The 25,682-nt window shown below is 44.8% G+C and overlaps 1 protein-coding gene across 1 annotated transcript; it reads left to right on the top strand.

Moving 5' to 3' along the window:
• On the top strand, positions 1 to 22,078 carry LOC124665804 (fatty acyl-CoA reductase 1-like). The gene is made up of 10 exons (XM_047203177.1): positions 1 to 91; positions 170 to 273; positions 19,979 to 20,178; positions 20,256 to 20,356; positions 20,462 to 20,654; positions 20,747 to 20,908; positions 20,982 to 21,063; positions 21,146 to 21,412; positions 21,537 to 21,664; positions 21,751 to 22,078. Exons 1-10 carry the CDS (start codon positions 1 to 3, stop codon positions 21,899 to 21,901), a joined length of 1,479 nt encoding a protein of 492 aa, XP_047059133.1. The 3' UTR covers positions 21,902 to 22,078.
• Positions 22,079 to 25,682: the final 3,604 nt, after the last annotated feature.

The raw sequence follows: 25,682 nt of genomic DNA, 5'->3' as shown, positions 1-25,682 counted from the left end.
ATGATTGAAGAAACGGATGCAGGTAGTGTCGTACGTTATTTCAGGGGCAAGAACATCCTGATCACCGGTTCAACTGGCTTCCTAGGAAAAGGTAGGTGTTGATCTATAAAGTCAGTATAGCTTCTGCTTGTGGTGCGTGATACTCATTTTGGTTTTGATCTCTGTACAGTGCTTGTGGAGAAGATACTGAGGGTTCAGCCTGGCGTGAAAAAGATCTTCCTATTGGTTCGAGCCACCGATGATGGATCTGCAAAGCGTCGGCTCCAGACTGAGGTGAAGTATTTCTTTCGTCAAACTATTTTTCTTCCACAATACTCATGTTTGTTTTATTTGATAAAGGGCGCTTTATTACTCGTATCAAGCATTACATCCAGCCTCTGCATAGTTAAGATGTACACAGCCGTTTAAGAATCCAGTATCCAAACAAAAAGAGTACATAAAGGATAAAAGAAAAAAAAGCCAACTAGTCAACATCTGCATTGGCTTCTATCCTATGGTTATGCAGCCACCCATGTTGGTCGCCGTATTCTTCAAACGTGTAGACACCTCTTCATAAATAGGTCTCGGTCCTCGAAGCGTTGAAGCGCTGAGCATGAACGGAGCATAGATGTACATCTGTAAATAACATGCATAATATAAAAAAAATTGTCATTAAAAACCTTGTCGTTTCTACACTACACAGTCAAAGCAACCATACAACTGCAATCGCTCCCACTCGGATAATCGTTTTATACCTTGAATCCACTCCATTTAACCAATTGCCAAATATATTGGTAATACTACGGGGTAGGTACAGGGTAGAACCTATCTGAATGATTGACCATATAGATCTAGCAACCCGATAATTGAAGAAAAGGTGTTTTATTATCTCTTCTTCGTGACAGAACACACATTTCTTGCAACCCTGCCAGTTGCGTTTTGCAAGGTTATCTTTAGTAAGAATCACACCTCGACGAAGATACCATACAAAGACCTTAGTTTTTAATGGTATCTTCATCTGATGGACTTATTATTTAAAATCGGTTGGGTAGGAGTGGGCTTTGTACATAGATGGTACCGAGAATACACCATTCTTGGTAAGACTCCAACAGAATTCATCAGTTCCCATAGATATGTACTGAGTCTAGGTGGGGACCAATAATATCACGTATGAACGTTACCGAGGGTGGAGAAGATTCCATCACCTTTTGCAAGGTGTCCCCTTTATAACGAACAATACTGTACAAGGCTGGATACTGTTCACGGAGAGTGGTTGTTCCCAACCATTGATCCTCCCAAAAACGTATCTCCGCCCCATTCCTAATGGAGAAGGAACCAAACGGAAAAAGTATTCCTTTGTTGTCATAATGCTAGCCCAGAAGTGTGAGTCCCCCGGTTTCCAAAAAACCTGGGAGATCGCCTTTGAGCCTACATACTTTTTCCGCAGTAGTTGTTGCCATACACCGTCCTCCGTTAATAACCTAGCCAGCGTGAACACCAAGTCCACCTTGATCTTTTGGACGGCATTACAACACCCCATTTTGTCAACCGATATTTTTTCTTCTCGCTATCCCCTTGCCAAAATAATCCAATCGGTGCAAGACTCCTTTGGCTAACTGGAAAAAAGAGATCATATACAGTACCATATTTGTGAGTACTGAATTTATGAGAACTAATCTTCCCCCAAGGGATAGGAGCTTTCCTTTCCAACTAGTAAGGCGTTTCTGAAGTCGTTCTTCGACGATTTTCCATTCGGCCAAAGTAAGTCTCCAATGGTGAATCCGAATACCAAGATAGCTAATTGGAAAACAACCAATCCCGCATCCGAATAACTCGGCATATAGGTTGGCATCGTCTATGGCTCCGCCAAAACAAAACAACTATATTTTATGGAAGTTAATCTTAAGACCTGACAATTGCTCGAATGCTGAAAGAATTAACTTCAGATTACCTGCCTTTGCCAAATCATGATCCATAAATAGAATTGTATCGTCGGCATACTGAAGAATTGATAAGCTCTCATCAACCAAATGGGGAACCACACCTTCAATTTGGCCATCGAACTTAGCGCGTTCAATTATAATTGCAAGCATATCCGCCACAATGTTAAAGAGCACTGGGGACAATGGATCACCTTGGCTCAACCATTTTTTTGTCTGGAAGTATTTGCCACTGTCATCATTGACCTTTATGGCAACACTACCACCAAAAATGGCGTTATTAATTAGAGCGCGCCACTCATCAGAAAATCCTTTCATCTGAAGTATTTGTTGAAGAAAAGACCATTTAACTTTATCATAGGCTTTTTCAAAGTCAATTTTGAGTATGACCCCATTCAACTTTTTGCGGTGCATCTCATGATTTTTTTCGTGCAAAGTGACAACTCCATATAGGATGTATCTACCTTGCATGAAAGCCGTCTGAGAAGGACGCACCACATGATCTGCCACTGAATTTAGTCGAATAGTAGCTACTTTTGTAAAAAAATTGAAACAAACATTTAAAAGACATATGGGTCTATATTGTTGGATCCGCTCTACATCAGTAACTTTCGGTAAAAGAATGATTTCACCAAAATTGATACGAAATAGATCCAGCTGTCCCGCATGAAGCTCAGGAAACAATTCCAACAAGTCAGTCTTCACAATATCGCAGAAAGACTGATAGAATTCGGCTGGAAAGCCATCCGGTCCTGGTGCCTTATTATGCTCCATCAGAAAGACCGTCTTCCTAATCTCCTCCTCGGAATAAGGAGCGATTAGAATGGCATTTTATTCTGGAGTCACCTAAGGGATATCATCCGTCCTGGATTCCTCCAAGGATAGACCCGATTCCTCAGGTTCGTCAAACAAACCCTTATAGTAGGATGTAATATAGGATTGAAGCTGCTCTTGACCTTCGATCAGGCCCTCTTCCTGGACAAGAGAGTGAATATGTTTCTTTCGGTGTCTACCATTGACAACACTATGAAAGTATTCTCCTTCCAACAAGAACTGGGCCTTAGATCTCTGGTACCATTTGAGTTCCTCTTCTCGAAGTAAACCGGCTAACATTGCATTGTATTGACTTTTATGTTCAATTTCCTACATAATCAGCGGTCGTACCTCAGCGATTGCCTCGAAATCATCAATGTATGACGTTAGGCTGAGTTTCCCTTGTTTGAGTTGCCAAGGAATGTGCCTAGCCCACCCCCAAGGTATCTACGCACCAAACATAGTTTATTATTCCACCTTTGGATTGGGGTGTTCCCGGCAACCGGCTTATCCCAAATGAATTTAATCATGTCCGAAAAACCATCCTGATGTAGCCATCCAAGTTCAAATTTGAACTGTCGTCTACGTTGCGACAATGGTGTCCCAGTAGTTAACAATATAGGAGCGTGGTCTGACAAGGCTTCGATCCGAGGAAGAGCTCGTACTGAGACTAGGGAACTTAAATTCCCAATTAGAGTCCATAAGTACTCGATCCAGCTTCTCGTATGCCGGCTCAGCAAGACTATTTGCCCACGTAAATTGTCTCCCAACCATTGTCACCTCTCTCAAATCCAAGCTATCAATGACAAGATTGAATAAGAAAGTCCAATGGGTGTCAAACCTACCCATGCTCTTTTCCTGATGGTATCTAAGCAAGTTAAAATCCCCTCCTATGATGATAGGATGCAGATTGTCCTTTGCCAGGTTTACCAAGTCACGAAGAAAAGCGGGTTCATGCACATCCTACGCGGCTCCGTAGATAGAAACCAAACTCCATATGAAGTTATCAGACCTATTCCGAATGTGTTAATATGAAAATCACCACCGGAATTATCTAGAATCTCCATAGTCGAAGTTCGGACTCCAACTAATAAGCCATCAGAGCGGCCCCGAGGTGGGCGGGATATCCAAGCAAAGTCGTCCCCGCCTGAAAGGCGATTTAGAAAACTTACTGAATAATTCCGCTTGCCTATCTCAAAAAGCAAAAAAATCTAAGCAATGTTCCCTAATACTTTCGGCAATATGTAAGTGTTTAGTCAAGTCTTTAAGACCTCTGCTATTCTCAAACATGCCATTCATTTGGAAACAATGGGTAATTTAGTCACTTTGGCCTTTTTATTATGCCAATCATTTCTTTTAATAGAGGACAGTTTGGATTTCCGTTCGGCAGCTTGAAGTTCAATGCATGAACCCAACACCCCGTCATCCAGACCAACCTCCGACACCTCTCCAACTAGATGTGTGAGTAGCTGGCCGCCTGAGACAGCGTACGCATCCTCATCCTCATCGTCAGTTAGAGAGTGAAAGTTCAGAGATGGTAAACCTAGAGGGGGTGAATAGGTTTCTACAAATTTTAATTCTTTCTTTGCAATATTAGGCTTTGCGGAATATAAAGGTTAGCCTAATGCAAACTAGGTGAGGCACCCTATATGATGATACAAGTACCTCAAGCACGAAGGCTCTCTCAGGCAGTTATATCACAAGTAAATAGTTCGGTTAGGGATACTCGATAGCACGCGGAGACGAGGGTTTATTCATGTGTTCCCTTCCTTTGCAAGAAGGTACGTCGCGTTTGGAGGGGTGGAGGTCCCATGAAGGATTCCCCAACACCACAAAGGCTCACCCTATTCTCCGGAGCCTATCCCACCAAGGAATAGCTCACACTTGTGGTAGACTTTGAGGCAGCCTCCAAACCTTCACAATCTTGTAAGGAGCAAATCCACAGCCCGGATGCTTCCGGACCTCTTTTGCCCACCTAGGGTTTCCAAGAAACCCTAGAGAGCAAGTATCTTGATGAATACAAAGGGGAACAAGATTTGGCTCGGTGGAGCGGTAGATCAGGGCCTCCTCTATCTTTTCCCCGGAGGGATTTGAGTTTGGGTGGAGGAGGAGGGAGATCTGAGGCTTTTGGTGTTTCTATCAATGAAGTATGAGAGAGAGAGAGAGCTCAATAAGAGTTTGTAGTGTAGTTCTTAAGTGTTCTGAGGTAGGTGAAGGGGTATTTATATGGTCACTTGAGATCCAGCCGTTGCAGACCGTTGCCCACTTGTCCAGCTCAACTTTTCGTCGAGGAGGCCGGTCAACCGGGCCTGTGACCGGGCCGTCCGGTGCAGGGCCCGGTCAGACCGGACCACGGACCGGACCATCCGGTCCAAACCGGACCTAGCGTCGGGCCGTGATCGGGGGGGGGGGGGGGGCTTCGTCGCGCAGTACATGCCTCCGGTTGTCACCGGAGCAGGAGCCGGTCCGCGCCGGGCCAGCCGGTCCAGCGGCCGGTCTGACCGGACATGTGACCGGACGAGGCCGGTCCAGACCGGGCTGAACGCCGGGCCAGCACCGGGCGAAGGGGAAAACTCCCCTAGATGGTGCCTGGTTGGCACCGGTCCAGGGGCCGGTCGGAACCGGGTCAGCCGGTGCCACAACCACTCCAACCGGGCCTCTGGCCGGCCTGAGGCTGAGCAGTCCTTCTCCAATTTTGTCGAAGTGGGGGGTCTCCTTTTACCTTCTTGTTCCATTGATACACCTTTATGCCTATTTGGCTAATACCTGGGAATAATCTCATAGACATGTATTAGACCAATTACTCTAGCAACGGTGTCATTGTTACCAAAATAATGGATAAGGGTAAAATACCCTTACAATCTCCCCATTTTTGGTATACGATGAAAAACCGAGCTAGAGTCACATATAAATATTATGATAAGCTCAAACCTTGATTCCATATAAGATATTAAGACAACTCCCCCATAATGTGTGCACTTGGAGAATTTGCGTTTGAACGCAAAGTGCACCATTTGTAGAATATGAGAAGCTCCCCCAATATATTTAGGAAACAAGCATGGTATGGATAGGCATATATCAAGATATAAGCATAAAGCATAATCATCCTAACATAGAGATTAAGCATACAATAACTTGTCCATACACGAATTATTCAAAGTAGCAAATGGTTCCGGAAATGAAAGCAAGCAAATAGAACAAGCCAAGTAAGAAGCAAATAAAGTGTCAAGCATGGCTTGTGCAACACCAAAGGAAAGGAACCCCGTGATCCTAGACTCTACTCTCTTCTCCCCCTTTGGCATCGAAACACCAAAAAGGCGAAGAAAAAGAGTAGGGATGCTAGCGCTCCCATCAATAGAACTCTGTCCCAGTGGGTGGGGAGTCCTCATCACCATCCTCATCATCATCTTCTTCATAATCTTCATTTTCTTCATCATCATCATCACCTCCATTTCCAGCAGACTCAGGAGCATCAGCAGATCTAGTCGTAGGAGGAGGGCACCACCATGAGAAAATTGGGAGTGATCAAAGTTCTGGAGCATCGCATCATCAATGGGAGGCATCTCCCAAGTTGGTGTAACAACAGGCTCCATCTTAGGTCCAGGTGGAGGAACTAGATGGTTTCTTGCAACCATGAACTCATTTTGGCGCCTCCTAGTCTCTTGGTTCAAGGTCAGGCTTGGATGAGCCACATCATTGGTATTCCTGCACATTTGTCGTAGGCTAGCCAAGAAGCGAGAGGCACCCCGCTTGGGGCGCATAGAAGAACTGGAGCTAGCTGCATGGTCATGCCTTTCCTTGGACCGGCGCTCAAAAGGCATCATAGATGGGACTTCCGGTCTATTTCCTTGTTGAGCCAACTTGAATGGTTCCATCTTGATCAGTTGATCTTTCTTGTTGAAAGGAGCTGGCACAACTTTATTGATGAGCTGCTGAACATGCTGAGCATAGTTTGGAGTCATACGGCTGCGACCGCAGTGCCTCAGCTCATAGTAGAGGAAGTCACAGCCATCAATCGTCCTAATGTTTTCAGGACGGCAATAGTGCATGAGGTTAGGATGGTAGGATCGGCATTCACTTGTATCTCCTGACTTGCTGATGAGACTCTCACGGAATATCTTGGCAAGCAACAAATAAGCGTAGTACATCCCGGAGATGGTTGGTGGTTCAGCTGTAGGCTCCGGAGGATAGCAGAAAGCAATGTCCCCATGAGTGAATTGATCCTGAGAGTGAATCTGAAAACCATGAGCATGGCCACTACCAAATCCCATGGCTTCACAGAAGTCAAGGTAGTTGCAAGTGTACTTATCTTTTCCAGTCATCCATGTCATGGTGCGAGCAGGATCATCATGAAAGAAAATGGTGCAGTGGAATTGACGAACAAGGATTGAGCAATACAACCCAACTCCCTTTGTGTTTCCAGGCTTCAGGCACACAAGCTCAAGCAGCCCCATCTTCTGCAAGGTATCAACCACAAAGCGGTACTTAGTGGCTTGGAGCATGGTAAGTTCTTCCTTGTTGATGGCCTTGGGCTGCACAATGACACCATTCTTCATACAACCTGCGGAGTTGTAGAAACCAACCCATAGTTGCATCTGAGTGTTGGTCCAGAATTCCCTATCTCCACCAACGTAAGTTCTTTCCTCGAACCGATAGGGATTCTTCTCTCTGAGTCTTCTCCAATCAGCAAGATGTACTGTACCAACATTGTCTGTTGGCACTTTCTCAACAAGATCATCATCTGGAACTGTCTGTTTGCCTTTCCTTTTCTTGCTAGTGGACTTGGTCCTACCTCCTGCTGAACCACCTGGTTCACTGCTCGGAGATTCTCTACGAGTGCTGGTTCGGCACCCCGGGGGCCTCTCATTCCTGCCCCTCTTGGCAACAGCACCACGGGTGTCATCACCAGAATCTCCTGTGAATGAGCAAGTAGAGCGAGAATAGCAGTGGGATAAGTGTACATGTCATCAGAAACAGGGAGATCAAAGAGTATAACATATGTACAAGTGTTTTGACGAAGTTTCGCGAAAGACTGGGTGAGCCAGCGCATCGGCCGGTCCAACCGGGCGAGAGACCGTACTGGCCGGTCTGTCAGCCGGTCGACCGGGCGACACGCCGGACCGGCCGGTGTGAGGGCCGGTTGACCGGGCCATAGGCCGGGCACTGTCGAATTATGATCTATTGCCCAGATTTTCAATCACAGAATCATGCAAAATCTCATGTATGGTACATATATTACAACAATGTAGAGTGAAACATGTGCATAGTGGCGTGTGACACTCTAATGGCATGAGGACTTAGACAAACCCTAACCCTAACTCTAGTTTTTCTCAAATCGCCTCAGGCCTCAACAAATGTGCAATGTATGAGGAAACCGAGACATAGGAAGATGGGGAGGGGAAATTACTCGAATACATTGTCCTCCTTGCTCAAGGGAACAAGAAGATCAGCAAGAGGAAGCTTGAGGGGAAAAAATCCAAAAACTACAAACTTGAGAGGGACCAAATCCCTTGGTGAAGATCCTCCAAGGTACCCGATCTATGGTGGAGAGGAGTTTGGAAGGAGTTTAGTGGTGGGAAAGCCCTAGGGAGTGGTGGAGGTGTGAAGGGCGACGCCAATGGTGGTTGTGGTGGAAGGGGGAAGTGAGGAGGAAGACCCAAGGGGTACCCCCGAGTCCCCACTTATCCATCCAACACGACCGGCGCACGGAACGGCCGACCGGGCTGGGGACCTGGCCACCTGGCTGTGGAGCCGGTTGGACCGGGCCAGGGACCGGACCAACATTTTTAACCCCTTTTTGCCTTTTTCTTTGTGCAACAGTGTGTGTATGATCAGAATATGACATGTACATGTAGATAGATAGATGTATGATAAGAGGAGCACATACATGGGGTAGGAAACAAAAGATTTTCTAGGCATACCCATTGGAGTGAAATCCAAACAAGATGTAAAAAAGCAACGATGGGCATGATTCAAAATATATCAAGAATCATAAATCATTTTGAAATAGTTTTGCAATAAGATCATTTAGCCTCATATAGTGAAATCATTTTGCAGCCTCATATAGTGAAATCATTTTGCAATTGAGGCTAATGAGGGGCGGGGGATTACTCCTCCTATGTAAAGCGCAAATGTCATGAGACCTCGAAGAGACATGCTTGGGTCCATATAATGACATTGGGTCTATTTATGTTGCACACATAGGTATGCATCATACCAAGACATGGTAAGATGACTATCCCCATATGTGCTGCACAACTAAGCTAGATAGAAAGATAAATGCAAGAATATAGTGCAATAAGTTGTTCAATCTAAGTTGTTAGGATCAAGAATACCAAGTTCTCCTCTCAAGTTTACAAACCGGGCTTCATCCAAAGGCTTAGTGAAAATATCCGTCAATTGGTACGTTGTTCCCACATGAGTGAGATCAATGTCCCCATTGGCAATATGATCACGTAGGAACTAATGGAGAATGTCAATGTGTTTTGTGCGGCAATGTTGAACTGGGTTATTGGCGATCTTTATTGCACTTTCGTTGTCACATAGAAGAGACACCGTACCAAGAGACACACCATAGTTTTTCAAGGTTTGCTTCATCCACAACAACTGAGTGCAACAAGATGCCGCAGATATGTATTCGGCTTCGGCGGTGGATAGGGCAGTGGAGTTTTGTTTCTTGGATGACCAACTCACCAATGACCGTCCAATGAATTGGCAAGCCCCGGAGGTAGACTTCCGGTCAACCTTATCACCAGCCTGATCGGAGTCCGAATAGCCTAGTTCAAAGGTTGACCCCTTTGGATACCACAGCCCGAGAGTAGGAGTGAGAACAAGGTATCTTAGAATTCGTTTGACCGCCACCAAGTGGCTCTCCTTAGGAGTAGATTGAAAACGAGCACACATCCCTACACTTAGCATGATATCCGGCCTAGAAGCACAAAGGTAGAGCAAGGATCCTATCATGGAACGGTATACCTTTATGTCCACATCCTTCTCACCATCACATGAGCCAAGTTGCCCCTTCACAGGCATGGGTGTCTTCATTGGGCTTGCTTTGGTCATGTTAAACTTCTTGAGCATGTCATTTACATACTTTTCTTGAGAGATGAAGGTACCTTTTGCAAGTTGCCTCACTTGGAAGCCTAAAAAGAATTTCAACTCCCCCATCATGGACATCTCAAATTTCCTAGTCATCAATAGCTCAAAAGTTTTGTTATGATTAGGGTTAGTTCCGCAAAATATAATATCATCAACATATATTTGACGAGAGTGGATTTTGTACACCCACGCATGGGTGTGGGTGTTTCCGTCACCATCCATTGTGCTTTGAGATTCGGATAAAAAGAGGAGAGAGAAAGGAATCTTTCCATCTACCATGGTGGGCACGAATCTCAAGGAATAAATGGACGGTGATGGAAACACCCACACCCATGCGTGGGTGTCCAAAAGTATTTCTGTATATTTGACATAGAAATAGTCCACCCCCTTTAACCCGCTTGATGAAAAGGGTGGAATTGACCATACCCATGCTAAACCCATCCTTGAGTAAGAAATCCCTAAGGTACTCATACCAAGCACGTGGAGCTTGCTTGAGACCGTAGAGTGCCTTATGGAGTAGATACACATGGTTGGGATGGCATGGGTCTTCGAATCCCGGGGGTTGAGCCACATATGCAGTTTCTTTTAGGGGACCATTCAAAAATGCACTTTTCACATCCATTTGATATAGCTTGAAATTGTGAAAGGATGCAAATGCAAGCAAAATATGAATAGCTTCAAGACGGGCAACCGGCGCAAAGGTGTCCTCATAAACCCTTGCGCCACTAACCTTGCTTTATTTCTTATGACGATGTCATTCTCATCTTGCTTGTTCTTGAACACCCATTTGGTCCCAATGACATTGATGTGATGATCTTTGGGTCTCTCAACTAGAGACCATACTTCATTGCGGGTGAAACATTCCAATTATTCTTGCATGGCAATTACCCAATCCGGATCAACCAAGGCTTCATGTACCTTGAGTGGCTCAAAACTAGGCACAGAAGCATGATGTTGACAATAAGTGATAAGTAATGCATGGTGTCTACGAGTTATCACTCCTCTTGAGATGCTACCAAGGAATTGATCTACTTTTATGTCACTTGCCCCTGAAGCAGCCTTGATCTTCCGAATGGTTCCTTCATGATCAATAAATTCATCTCTTGCTAGTACTAGATCATGAGGGACAATTTGAGCTCGATCATGGGTTGAGGATGTTTCTTGATCAGCATAATGGTCTTGCTCAGTGGGTTGAGGGCTTTCTTCTTGTTCTTCGGAATGTGGCTCATCTTGAGTAGAGGATAAGTCTTGGGCTGCACTTGATGGTTCAGCTTGAGTAGAGCTAGGCTCCACTTGGGCTGAGTTTGAGACTTTTATTCCATCATCTTGATCATGAGTATGAACTTCCGTGGGCCGGATGTGTCCAATGCCCATAAGCTTGATGATGTTAGAAGGATCATCATCACCTGCAGCACATGGAACAACTTGCTCCACTTCAGAGCCATTATCCTCCAAGAACACCACGTCACAAGATACTTCAATAGCCCTAGTGGACTTGATGTAGTATCTATAGGCGTGGGAGTTCTCTGCATATCCAACAAATGTACCCTCTATATTTCTAGCTTTAAATTTACCGAGCTTCCCTCTATGTCCTTAACAAGACATTTTCATCCAAAGACACGAATGTACATGACATTAGGCTTGTTACCTGTGAGAAGCTCGTATGGAGTTTTTTTTATGCAGAGGACGGAGAAAGAGCCGGTTGGAGTAGTGTACAGCTGTAGAGATGGCTTCTCCCCAAAAGTTATGGGGTTACTTGAATTCACTTAACATGGTTCTTGCCATCTCGATGATAGTCCGGTTCTTCCTTTCAACAACACCATTTTGCTGAGGGGTGTATGGAGCTGAAAACTCATGTTTGATGCCCTCATCATCAACAAACTCTTGCATAGTGTAGTTCTTGAACTCGGTGCCATTGTCGGTCCTTATCGCCTTGATCTCAGATTCATACATACGTTGAGCCTTCTTGGCGAAGACGATGAACTCTCTATAGGTCTCATCCTTAGACTTAAGGAGAAAGGCCCAAGAGTATCATGAGTAATCATCAACAATGACTAGTCCATACTTGCTCCCAACAAGAGTATCATAATGTGATGGCCCAAAGAGATCCAAGTGAAGGAGCTCCAACGGCCTAGAAGTGGTGACGATACTCTTGATAGGATGTCTCTTCTTGAGTTGTTTTCCAGCTACACATGCACTGCATACACGATCTTTCTCAAAGGAAATGCCGGTTAGTCCAACAATGTGCTCACCCTTTAGGAGTTGTTTAAGATTTCTCATATTGACATGACCAAGGCGGCGATGCCACAGCCATCCTTCATCATGTTTGGCCATTAGACATGTGGGAAGTGATGGGCTCTCTTTCGAGAGGTCAACCACGTAAAGGTTGTTCTCCACATATCCAACAAGGACCAATTTGAGATTATCACTCCTAAAGACCTTCACACAATAATTAGTAAAATATGAATTATAGTCGGCATCTGCAAGGTGATATATAGAAAGCAAATTATAGCCAAGGGACTCAACAAGCATGACCGTCTCAAGGCACAAGTCCTTAGAGATTGCCACCTTGCCATACCCAAGTACCTTTACCTTTGAATTGTCACCAAAGGTGATGCTTGACTTCTTGTTAACATCCTCTATGAATTGGTCAAGCACACCTCTTCCTCCGGTCATATGATTGGTGCATCCACTATCAAACACCCATTTTGGACCACCGGAGGAATAGCCCTACAAAATCAAGTAGAGGTTTTAGGAACCCATCGATTAATGGGTTCCTTTGTAATGACAACAAGATCTTTTGGTACCCAAATTGAGTACCCTCTATAAGCATAGCCATTACGAGGGCCAACATATTTAGCATAAACATCACCATAATAATCAATAGATAAAGCATAGTGATTGTTTGGTCCCGTGCGGTCACCACTAGTGGCTTTGCCCTTTGAGGCTTTGCCAACATTAGTGACCTTCTAGTTCTTCTCTTGAGCGGGCTTCTCCTTCTTGTAGTTGTTCTTCTTGTAAGGCTTGGGAACATACCCAAGACCAAACTTTTGATTGTTTGACCTTTGCTTACTCAAGAGGTCATCCAATCCCATCTTATTCTTAGCGGTGGTGAACTTGGCAAGTTCCTTTGTTAACCTAGCATTTTCCTCAAGAATAGTTGCTTGTTCACAAGCCGAGTCAGTTAGATGATAGTTGAGACCATATTTGGTCACCAAGGATTCAAGATATGTATTGGTCTCAACATACAAAGATAGTTCCTCTTGCAAACGAACATGTTCCTCAACAAGTTTTGCATGCTCACAAGTAAATGAGGTGGAGGGACTAGCAACATTTTCAGCAATATTGGGATCATTCATTGATCCAAGAGCCTTCTTGCAGGTTTCTTGGAGTAGGTCATGGTTCTCTCCAAGTTTCTTGAGCTCATCCTTAACAAGCTTGTTAGCTTTTTCAAGGTGGTCAAGATCCCTAGTGAGAGAAGCATGAGCAACTTCAAGCTCCTTCTTTGAAGCATCGAGCTCTTGGGCCAATAATTGAGCCCTTTCAATAGTTTCTAGGTACTTAACTTTATCTAATTCAAAAGTTTCAATTTGTTGCTTAAGGCCTTGAGATATGCACCTTTCATTTTTCAACTCTTGTCTTAGGAGATTGAATCTCCGTTTTTCATCATTTAAATGATATTCTAATTCCTCAATGGACTCATCCCTTTCTTTGAGGGAGTCCATTAAGTAATCAAATTTGACAAGAGCATCACCACGAAGAGTGCATCAAAATTTGTGAAGTTCCTTAAGCATAGCTACCTCATCTTGATCTTCAGTTTCATCATCAAGAACACTAGATAGAGAAGGTGGGGATTCCATTACCTTTGTTTCCCTTGCCATTAGACAAGAGCCGACGGTCGTAGAGGAGGGAGAGTCATCGGAGTCATCATCATGAGTTGTTCTTGCCATGAAGGAAGAACCAATATCATTCGGAGTTGAGAAATCCGTGGAGTAATCCTTGGAGTAGTCATATGTGAAGAGTGACCCGGGTTTGGAGAAGGCCAAACCAGCCACTCCGGTCTCCTTCTCCTCATCTTCTTCCTCTTCATCAGAAGTGTACTCATGCCCAACAAAGGCTCTTCCTTTGTTCTTCTTGTATCGTTCGTTGATTGGGTTTGGCTTCAATCTTGGCTTGACCCCTTTGACAAAATTTGGCCTGTCTACCCTTTTCTCATAAGGGCACTCATTTGCAAAGTGACTAATTTCATCACAGTTGTAGCACGTTCTCTTCTTCTTCTCATTGAAGGACATTGGGAACTTCTTCTTGTACTTCTTGGCAAAGAAGGCAAAGTCTGTCGCGATGTCACTAGTTGATGTCATCTCTTCATCTTCTTCGATTTCATAGGCTTCTCCTCTTTCTTGATCAGCCCTAGCCTTCAAAGCAAGGTTGTGTGAGGATCCCTCTACACGGTTCATCTCCATGAGCCTTTCTCCTGTCTTGGCCATGTTGTCATTGGCTGCCACATAGGAGACTAGATCATCTGCGTTCAGATCTGAGGCTTTGGTGAGGATTTGCAAGTTGAGTGCAAGGTTGGTGTCCTTCTGTTTGACTGCAATCATGGCAATGACCTTGGACTTTATGAATTCTTCATTTATTTCAAAGCCATCATTGTATTTTTCACATCCAAGGCCCTTGACCTTTACTCGAAGAGCACCAAGCCTTCCATAAGCATCGGCCAAGGGTTCTCCTTCTCTAATCATGAACAAGGTTGCATCCGTCTTTGCTGACTCATAGAGAGCCCTTTGGATCAGATCGGTTCCCTCTTGTAGTACTACGATCCGATCCCAAAGCTCTTTTGCAGAGTCTATATCATTGACTTGATCGAGGAGCTTGCGATTGATGCCACTTCTAATCTTGTCACAAGCAGAGGCATTGAGTTGGCGGTTGTAGAACTCGGTGGAGGTTAGCTTGATGGGATCTCGTGGCTTCCGGTATCCATCCACAATGATCTCCCACATCTCCACACTGCAGTTGCGAATATGAGACTCCATAGAGGATTTCAAAAAAGGAAAGTGAGTTCCATCAAAATGGGGAACATTCCCACTATGGTTTATATGAGGCATGGGTGAAGTGTTTTTGGGATAGTCAAGATTGACTTCATGGAAATCTTCCGGAGGGACCGAAGTCCCACTAGAAGTCCCACTAGTCAGGTTTTTAAGCATTGCACTCATTTGTGCCATTTGGCTTTCGACTTCATCCTCCTTCTTCTTTTTCTCAGCCTCATAGGCTAAGTATCTGGATTTCATATCCTTAACCGAAAGGTTAAAATCTTCATCCAGACCCTCAAATAGTTTATCCATCTCACTCTTAAGGATGTGAAGCCCTTAAAAAGATTCCAGGCTCTGATACCAATTGAAAGTTCGGAGATGGTAAACCTAGAGGGGGGGTGAATAGGTTTCTACAAATTTAATTCTTTCTCTGCAATATTAGGCTTTGCGGAATATAAAGGTTAGCCTAGTGCAAACTAGGTGAGGCACCCTATATGATGATACAAGTAACTCAAGCACGAAGGCTCTCTCAGACAGTTATATCACAAGTAAAGAGTTCGGTTAGTGATAACCGATAGCACGCGGAGACGAGGGTTTATTCCCGTGTTCCCTTCCTTTGCAAGAAGGTCATCACGTCTGGAGGGGTGGAGGTCATCACGTTTGGAGGGGTGGAGGTCCCACGAAGGATTCCCCAACGTCACGAAGGCTCAACCTATTCTCCAAAACCTATCCCACGAAGGAATAGCTCACTCACTTGTGGTAGACTTTGAGGCAGCCTCCAAACCTTCACAATCTTGTCAGGAGCAAATCCATAGCCCGGATGCTTTCGGACCTCTTTTTCCCACCTAGGGTTTCCAAGGAACCCTAGAGAGCAAGTATCTTGATGAATACAAGGGGAAACAAGATTTGGTTCAGTGGAACGGTAGATCAGGGCCTCCTCTATCTTTTCCCCGGAGGGATTTGAGTTTGGGTGGAGGAGTGAGATCTGAGGCTTTTGGTGTTTCTATCAATGGAGTATGAGAGAGAGAGATCAAGAACAGTTTGTAGTGTAGTGCCTAAGTGTTCTGAGGTAGGTGAAGGGGTATTTATATGGTCACTTGAGATCCAGCCGTTGCAGACCGTTGCCCACTTGTCCAGCTCAGCTTTTTGTCGAGGAGGCCGGTCAATCGGGCCGTCCGGTGCAGGGGCCGGTCAGACCGGACCATCCGGTCCAAACCGGACCTGGCGCCGGGCCGTGACCGGGGCGGGTCTTCGTCGCGCAGTACATGCCTCTGGTTGTCACCGGAGCAGGAGCCGGTCCGCGCCGGGCCAGCCGGTCCAGCGGCCGGTCTGGCCGGACATGTGACCGGACGAGGCCGGTCCAGACCGGGCCGAACGCCGGGCCAGCACCGGGCGAAGGGGAAAACTCCCCTGGATGGTGCCCGGTTTGCACCGGTCCAGGGGCCGGTCGGAACCGGGTCAGCCGGTGCCACGGCCGGTCCAACCGGGCCTCTGGCCAGCCTGAGGCTGAGCAGTCCTTCTCCAATTTTGTCGAAGTGGGGGGTCTCCTTTTACCTTCTTGTTCCATTGATAAATCTTTATGCCTATTTGGCTAATACCCGGGAATAATCTCATAGACATGTATTAGACAAATTACTCTAGCAACGGTGTCATTGTTACCAAAATAATGGATAAGGGTAAAATACCCTTACAGAGAGGTATCCGACTTGCTCGAAAGCGTAGGAGTAAGTTTGATTCTATCAAACTCCATACGTCTAAGAGCATTAGCCGAAACTAAAATATAATTAATAGAACTACCCAACAAGACTCCCACATTATCAAGCTTGGAAGAAATAAGTGGTGTCGGGAAGGTTAAAAATGATTTAGTACACTTATTCATACCTGAGAAGTCGAGGTTCGACGCCGCCTTGCGTCTCATGGCCTTGGCTATCGTGTCCTCATCCGTGGCCGCCGCCCCATCCGGACCAACGACATGCCGATTGCTGCGTCACGAAGGCATGCAACCAGCAGGCTTCTTCGGATGCTCAGGAGCTGCAGCCCTATGGAGGGAGTGAATCGAGGAAGACCTTCCCCTAGCTGCCTCCACAGGTGGCACCCTCGATGTTCCCATACTCGGCGAAGAAGGCCGAGACGCTGTCCGTCGACAGGAGGGGCGGTGGTGACGATGAACCCCCTCCAAACAACGCCTCGGAAGTGCAGATGCCCTCCACCGGCGGGCAACTCTGCCGTACTACGTCCGAAGGAGCAGCAGCAGTGACCTGAGCCGCCGGCGGGAGGGCGCTCCTGGGCGTCGCACGGTCCTCACCTCCCAGGGGCGCGGCTGGCCGGGTGACACTAGCGCGCGTCACTGACCGAGGGGGTGAGGCTGAAGAAGAGCCCCCTCGATCGACCGCGGTGGTGGTAGTCACCGCCTCCACCTCCTCCCGAGGTAGCATAGGCGTCGGGGACGTAGGCTCCCGAGGGGGTGTGGGTGATGGAGACCCCCCTCATCCAGCCATACCCCCATCGAAGTGCCGCTGCACCAGGGCATCGTCTGCTCCAGCCTGAGGAAGTGGGGAAGACGAAACCACGGAAGAAGCCGCAGCTCTCCTAGCTGCCGCGGGTGAGATGCGACCCAAAGTCCAAATCTGCCGTCTAGCCGGTCTATCCGACCTAGGGTGCTCAGCTGCCGCAGCATCGAGGGCAACCCGCAGTGCCTCCGCGGAGATCCGAGGAGAAGCCAAAGAAGAAGACTGGCCCTCCAGTGAAGGGCTAATCGCTCGCAGCTTCTTCACCGCCTCAATCGCATTGAGAGTCTGCGGGTTGGGATTAAAAGGCGTAACAGCAAAAACCGATGCCGCCGTGCGAGCTGTGTCGGGCGCCGAGGTGCTAGGTCCCACCTGCTGCGGCCGAGAAGACACAGTGTCTGGTCCCAACCTAGTCTCAGTAGTATCCATCGCATCATCATCACCCTCAGCCGCACCATCCCCTCCCTCATCAGGATCATCCCTCCTCACCCAAATCAAAGGTACAAAGTCTGGCTCTAGTACATAGGGGTGGAACTGGTAGTGGATAGTCAATATTAACCGACATTCGTATTCGAGAAATTGAAAATGGAAGTGGTAATATCCGAATCCAAACGTGTCTGGAAATGGATATGGTAAATATCCGGATCTATTTTACAAAAAGAAAATACAAATATGGTATTGAATTTTGAAGCAAATGTGGACATGGAAATGGATATATCAGTATCCGAATAATATTATGTTAGCCAATTTTAATAATTTGACACAAATATGCCAATTACCTAACCTAGAGAAGCTAACAAGTCGGTCAAATGTTCAATTATGTGATTCAGCTTGAAACTACTATGCATTATTTTACTATATTTATCTCTCTACCATTCTATAGTTGGCTCATTATAAGACATGAATCTATTATTTGCTTATAGTCGTATCCGCTCCGTATTGAGAAAACATCCGATCTGTATTCGTATTCGAGTAACATCCGCTCCGAATTCATATTCGACAACATCCGTATCCGCATCCGCATTCGTTTTGAAAATATGGAAACAGATATGGGAAAGGTACTATCCGATCCGGATCCGATCCGTTTCCACCCCTATACATAATCAGCTGGCTCCCTGGGAAAACGAAACTCGAAGGCCTTGAACTTGACCACAACATCTGCTTTTGTAATAGGACGAGCCTCATCAGATGGGTCTCCCAGGACCCCGGGTTGTAGCATAGCCACCCGAATCCGTACTATCGCCCTGCGTCTCAGACTCGTCAGATCAACATCCACCATCTTGCCCACCAGAGAACCAACTGCCCACAGCCCAAGAAAGTGACGAAGGGTATGAGGGACACCTTCTACATGCAGCCACACCTTCTCTAGCTCTGCCTTATGGGGGACCTCCGCTGACCGCCACGTAGAAATAGAAATAGACGAACTGAAAGAAGGCACTCCCACCTGAATACCATCGACCCTCTCAAGATCATCAAAAGAAGGGACTGAAACCAGAAACTGCATGTCAACATGAGGAACCGCCTCCCACTTCCAATTCGGACTATCTGAGCAACGGTGAGCCACCTGTCTAGCAACCACATCAGCTGGAACCACATCACTAGTCACCGTCACCAACGCTATGGGAGACAAACTTGGGGCAAGATCCTCATTTACCACAGAATCTGGGAAGGCGGTGAAGTACGTCTCCAAGAGACCAGACCCAGACACAAAGACAGAAGACCTCAGCATCTTCAGAATCGGACATCTAACTGTGGGGTGTGCCTTCTTATCGCAAATGTAGCAATAATGTTTCACCTTGCAGTCCTTGGCCGCATGCGAGTTATCTGAACACTTCCAACACCAGACTCCCTTCTTCTACTTACCCGCTAGCCTGGCTAGCTCCACTCCCTCCAACAAAGCCCCCGTCGCTGAAGCTGAAGACTGAGCATGCGAGTGTAAAGGAGGCGGCGGCGCATATAAGGTCTGTATCGGCGGCGCTTGAGCTAGAGGCTGCTGGAACTGGGGATTATAATTGCAGTGCAGCTGAAACCAGACGGAATGTACGGGAACTGAAACATATGGTGCTGACTCTGTAACGGAGGCATTGCTCCCTGTGAACTCAGACTCTGTTGCTACGCTGAAACATGGCCAAAGCTAGGAGTGCCCATACCAGCCGATGACATCCCGTGAGCAACTAGTGGCGCCGCCGTCTTCTTCTTGTTGTTCTTGCGCTTAGGGGTAGCATTATGAACCAGCGGTGGCTGCGCCTGTACCGGCACACTTGCTCCCACTTGAAGCTGGCCCGTTGGCAGTGGAAAGCATTTTCACAATACTCATGTAACACCCCACACAGAAGGAAAGCATTTTCACAAGTCTCATGTTTAGCATTTATCCTGAGAAATAATTCCCCCTGTGAAGTAATTTACAAACATGAATGACAGTTCAAGAAGTAAACCAAACATGGAAAGTAAATTACGCACTGATAATAACCATAACATGTCTTAAGAGTGATGTCTGACAATTCAATAAGCAGGCCAGACATGGAGAAGCTCAGAGATAACTCAAACATGATTCGTCTTGTAGTAATATATTCGCCTGAAAGTGCAAACACTACTTTGTTATTATCTTCAGGTGACAGGGAAGGAGATCTTTAAAGTTTTGAAAGAAATGCATGGCAATAAGTTTGAACAATTCATTGAAAATAAATTACACCCTTTGGCGGGAGACATAATGTATGAGAATTTTGGGCTACACGACGTCCAATTGAAAGAGCTGACAGACGATGTAGACATCATTGTCAATGGAGCTGCTACTACAAATTTCTACGAAAGGTTCCGTTGGTTCTTGAATCCTAGACTGCTCAGTTACATTTATGCTGTCAATTTTTTTTAGTGTGATGGGCTTGCAGATACGACGTGGCTTTCGACACGAATGTCCTGGGAGCAAAGTATGTATGCGCATTTGCAAAGAAGTGTGCTAAACTGAAGATGTTACTTCATGTTTCAACTGGTGCGAAGTAATAGAATTGTATATGATTATGTTCTCTGCATTGTTCCGATTTTCTTTATTAAGCTATTGTTATTCTGGATTCTGAGAAGTTAATGACTTGAACAGCTTATGTAGCTGGTGATCAAGAGGGATTAATACCAGAGAAAGCATTCGTGATGGGTGAGACACTAAGTGAAGGCACACACTTGGACATCGAATCCGAGCTAAATCTGATCAAAGATACCCTGATAGAACTGAACACTAATTCTTCTTCAGAAAAGACAGAGAGGATAACCATGAAGGAACTTGGCCTCAAGAGGTCAGATAAAAAGAGGGAAAATAACACGTCTAAACCTTTCTGAACCATTAGTAACACCACGAACCTGACACGTTTGCCACACATGAATCCAGGGCTAGGCAGTTCGGGTGGCCAAATACATACGTTTTCACCAAGGCAATGGGCGAGATGGTGCTGGGGCACCTGAGAGGCGACCTTCCGGTTGTCATCGTTCGGCCTAGCATAATAAGCAGCCTCCTGAAGGAGCCATTGCCTGGATGGATGGAAGGAGTCAGGTGACCAAGATCAATGTTCAGTTTCTTGTTTCTCCAGGTGATCACTGATGTTTTTTTTCATCTTCTTCTTCAGAACAATCGACTCGGTGATCATCGGTTACGCCAAGCAGGCCTTGAAATTCTTCCTAGTCGACCCCAATACCATAATGGACGTGGTGAGTTTCACATCCAAAACATGAAAGCAAAAAACTGTATCGGCTGTACACACTCACAGCCAAAAGTTCGGAGTTTGGACAGATTCCAGGGGACATGGTGGTGAACGCTATGATGGTGACCATGGCCGCGCACTCGGAGGAACAAGCGCAGACCATCTACCACGTGACATCTTCGCTGCGCAACCCGGCTTCCTACACGATTCTCCAAGAGACGGGCCACCGCTACTTCATTAACAACCCACCGCGAGGGAAGAACGGCGAGCCCATCCGGCTGAACAAGATGTACTTCTTTAGCACGGTCACCTGGCTCCGCGCGTACATGGTCATCAAGTACAAACTCCCTCTCGAGGTTCGACTGTGATCTGTGTTTATCGCTTGCCACTTCAGGTTGCAAGAAAACATTGTTTTCGCAGACGATCGTCGCGACTATGAGCTTATGTTTCTGTTATCGACTTATGGCTGGACTTGGACAGATCCTTCGCCTGGTGAACATTGTGCTCTGTGGTGTTTTCTCGCGGCTCTACGACGAACACAGCAGAAAATACATATTGGCCGTGAAACTGATCGAGCTCTACGCACCTTACACCTTATTCAAAGGATGGTAAGCATGCTATCGGGAAGAACGAAACGAAATATTTTGCCTTTCCAAGAAACGCTTTCTGACCTGATATTCTACATGTTGTGAAGCTTTGACAATATGAACCTTGAGAGGCTGAGGATGGCGACGGAGCAAAATAACGATGGAGAACATTACTTCGATTTCGATCCCAAGACAATCGATTGGGACGACTATTTCTACAGGGTCCACATTCCCGGTGTGCTCAAGTATCTGGCGTGACTGAGCTACATCCAACCGGTTAAATTTTCAACGCAAGTGCCTAGCTACAAAATAGGATGCAATACTTGTTACACCACTCCTGCGAGTATGCTTGAAGAAATACTTATCCATGTTGTACAAGTGTAATTTATATGTTCTTCAGCTAATTTAATATGGACACGTGTCTAGTTGGTGCTCCAGTGCAGCATTTTCAATGAGAGCTCCTCCGATCCCACAAAGAGCGAGCACACACAATGAATGCAGAATATGCCACATCATCGATGATAACATCGTATTAATAGCAAAATTAAAATATCAAAAATGATTTAGCACCTAAACTATTGATCTTTTTAGGGTTTCCTCTTCACTGCTTAGTTTCTATCGAGGGATATAAAAAATACTTCACCGTGTCCCCAAAGAGTATTCTCTTCCCCCTTCTTCTAGCAATCCTGCAAGTAAAACAAAAGCCTTGTGTCCCCAATTCTACCGCGTGGTTGTTAAGCACAAGGTTTCGTGTAAGTAATAAAACACAAGTAAAAATAAAGCAAGTAAAACTAGACTAGATAAAATAACTAAGTAAAAAAAACTATAAAGATGTTGATTGTTTTTGGTGTTTTGGATGCAAATAAGAAAAGTAAATATTTTTGTATTTTCGGATTAAAATAGTGCAGCAAATAGAAAACAAGATAAAAGCAATATAAAAGTGTTTCTTATGATAAAAAGTGGATCGGGGTTCATGGGTTCACTTGACTATTCTCTCTTTTAAGTTGTAGCGGACAAATAGTAATTCATCAATGAGATATGAGGGTGCAAATAATAGTATGCGTAAGATCAGAATTAATATGGGCATCACGTCCTAACATAGAGATGATGCAACACATCTCTCTTATACTCCACAAGAAAGGGAAAACTCCATGTAATGTTGTCTTAAGAATTAACAGAGTATAGCCATAAGTACTTTGACATGATATTTGAATATCAAATATGCTACCTTGCACAAACAAGATCATCACTACTGTCATGTGTCGAACATAGCATTCACTTTATCCCTAGTGAGGTAGAAAAACAAAAGGCAAAGCCATAATAGATCATAAAAATATTGTCACTATCCAATCATTAAAATCATGTTACTCCATTTAATACACACATCACCCCACACCCGCTCTTGCATAGATGTTGGATCAAAACAAATACTTAAGAATAGGGTACATAATATGCATCTATCAATACATCTTACACATAATATGATCAGATCTCATAGCACAATATCATAGAATTAGGATCCGCCATAAATGTATTACAAATATGATCATAATCATGTGAGGCAGCTCATATTGCACTAAGAACTATGAAAAACATGAGACAAATAGATCAAGCTACTGCCACAAACTCGTAGTCTAGAGGTGGACCACTCTCCCATGATCATGGTGATGATGATGAAGATGTTGGAGAAGGTGGAGATCCCTCTGGCGGTGATCCCGGCGGAGTTTCCCCCTCCAATCTTCTCTGCTGCAGACTTCGTTTTCGTGTTTCTGTGTTTTTTGCGGCACTCTCCTCCCGAGAACTCCTCAGGTGGCGCCCAAACACTTAGGGCCCGCCACATGGGCTCTTTTGGCCGTCGATCGTCCAATCGGCCTGATTCTTTCGCCCACCGACGTATTTTAACCTATTTTTAGGTCAAAATCAATATATATTTTTTAACCTAAAAATTAATATATATTTTGACCTAAAAATCAAAATATACACAAGAAAGGGAAAACTCCATGCAATCTTGTATTAAGAATTAATAGAGTATAGTCATAAGTACTTTGACATGATGTTTGAATATCAAATATGGCACATTGACCAAACAAGATCATCACTTTTGTCACGTTACGAACATAGCACATGCATTCACTTTATCCCTAGTAAGGTAGCAAAAGGAAAAGGAAAACCATAATAGATCATGAATTTGTTGTCACTATTCAATCATAAAACCATGCTACTACATCTAATACACACGTCACCCCAACACGCTCTTGCATAGATGTTGGATCAGAGCAAATACTTAAAAATGGGGTACATAATATGCATCTATCAATACACCTTACACATAATACGATCAGATCTCATAGCACAATATCATAGAATAAGGATCCACCACATAGGTATTACAAATATGGCCATAATCATGTGAGGTAGATCATATGGCACTAGGAACTATGAAGAACATGAGAGAAACAGATCAAGCTACTGTCAAAAACCTATAGTCTAGAGGTGGACTACTCTCCCTTGATCATGGTGATGATAATGAAGGCGTTGGAGAAGGTGGAGATCCCTCCGGCGGTGATCCCGGCGGAGTTTCCCCCTCCAATCTTCTCTGTTGCAGCCTCCATTTTCGTGTTTATGTCTTTCTGCGGCGCTATCCTCCCAAGAACTCTTCGGGTTCATATATATAGTGATTTTTAGGTCAAAATACGTCGGTAGACGAAAAGATCACGCGATTTGGATGATCGACGGCCGAAAGAGTGCATGTGGCGCGCCCAAGATGTTTGAGCACGCCATCTGGTCTCTTTTGGGCCTCAGGCCCATGCAGGTGTGCTTCCAGGTTCCAGGGTGCTTCTCTCGATGAAAAAATGACGCTCCAAAAATCTCAGGTAATTTGACTCCGATTAAATCTCTAAAAGTGAAAAAAATACACAAAACAGGTTTTTCCTGTTCTGCAGAGTTATAAACCAAATAAAGGGAAGCATTGGTAAATCCCCATAATCAATGTAAAACATGGTATTATTATCATATATGTTGCAAATACGTGGAAATTCAATATGATAAATGACAAAGTTCATGTATGTATTTTACGTGCATCAGTTCACAATTGTGCACGTAAAATTAGTTGTCAAAACATGTCAAGATGGTATTTAGTTTTGAAGCTTTCATTGCAACTAAACCAACAGTGAGAACGAAACTTCAATCGAATTAACAATTTAAAATATAATTTTTTCAAAAGTTTCAAATCAAATAAATCTTTGATGATGTGGTGATTTTGTATAGTAGCACGTTTCATTGCATGCATGTAGGAGAGAAGAAAATGTATCGCATGCATGTAGGAGAGAAGAAAATGTATTGCATGCATGTAGGATAGAAGAAAAAATGTTGCATGCATGTAGAAGGGAGAGGGGGAGGCGAGCTAATACTCCCACACAACCACCTCCATGTAGTATAGTCATAAATTCATAATCTATATATTTATTTATATGTGCCATAAGTAACACATGGATCACACATTTTTTAAAGGGGTTGCCTATTACTTAGGTAATAATATCAGGGTTATAATCACGCAAAGCCGATTTTGACCTACACGCCTCCATACAAATCTCTACAACCTAATTGATAAAGTTCTTTATCAACTACATTTCTTCTTCTGCTGAGTTTCTTCATGACCACTTGGCGATCCGAGGGTTCGATCAAATATAACTCCTTCAAAATCAAAGCCACCTCAAACATGTCAAGTTTAGGAGTCTCAAAAGAACCCAAAATTGAGGTGCAATGAATTTCTAAGATCGGATTTCTGGAGGAGCATGTGAGAGCCATCTTGAGTCCTTCCGGACATGCAAGTGCTTCTCCAATAGCAGCAGATTTGACAAAGCAATATAAAACCCATGCTGAGAAAATTATCATGCCATTGTGATCTCTTAGAACCATACCCAAGTGTTGTTGTGGAAATTTTGCACGAAGCTCGCATCCATGTTAGCACCTAGCCAACACCCGGATTCTCTGAGAATTATTTCTTTACTTTGTTAACAGCTGGGCAACAACAAAAGAG

The sequence above is a fragment of the Lolium rigidum genome, chromosome 6 (genome assembly GCF_022539505.1).
Source record: "Lolium rigidum isolate FL_2022 chromosome 6, APGP_CSIRO_Lrig_0.1, whole genome shotgun sequence".
Classification (NCBI taxonomy): Eukaryota; Viridiplantae; Streptophyta; class Magnoliopsida; order Poales; family Poaceae; genus Lolium; species Lolium rigidum.
Note: the sequence above shows the minus strand (reverse complement) of the source record. Positions and strands in the feature narration are given on the sequence as shown.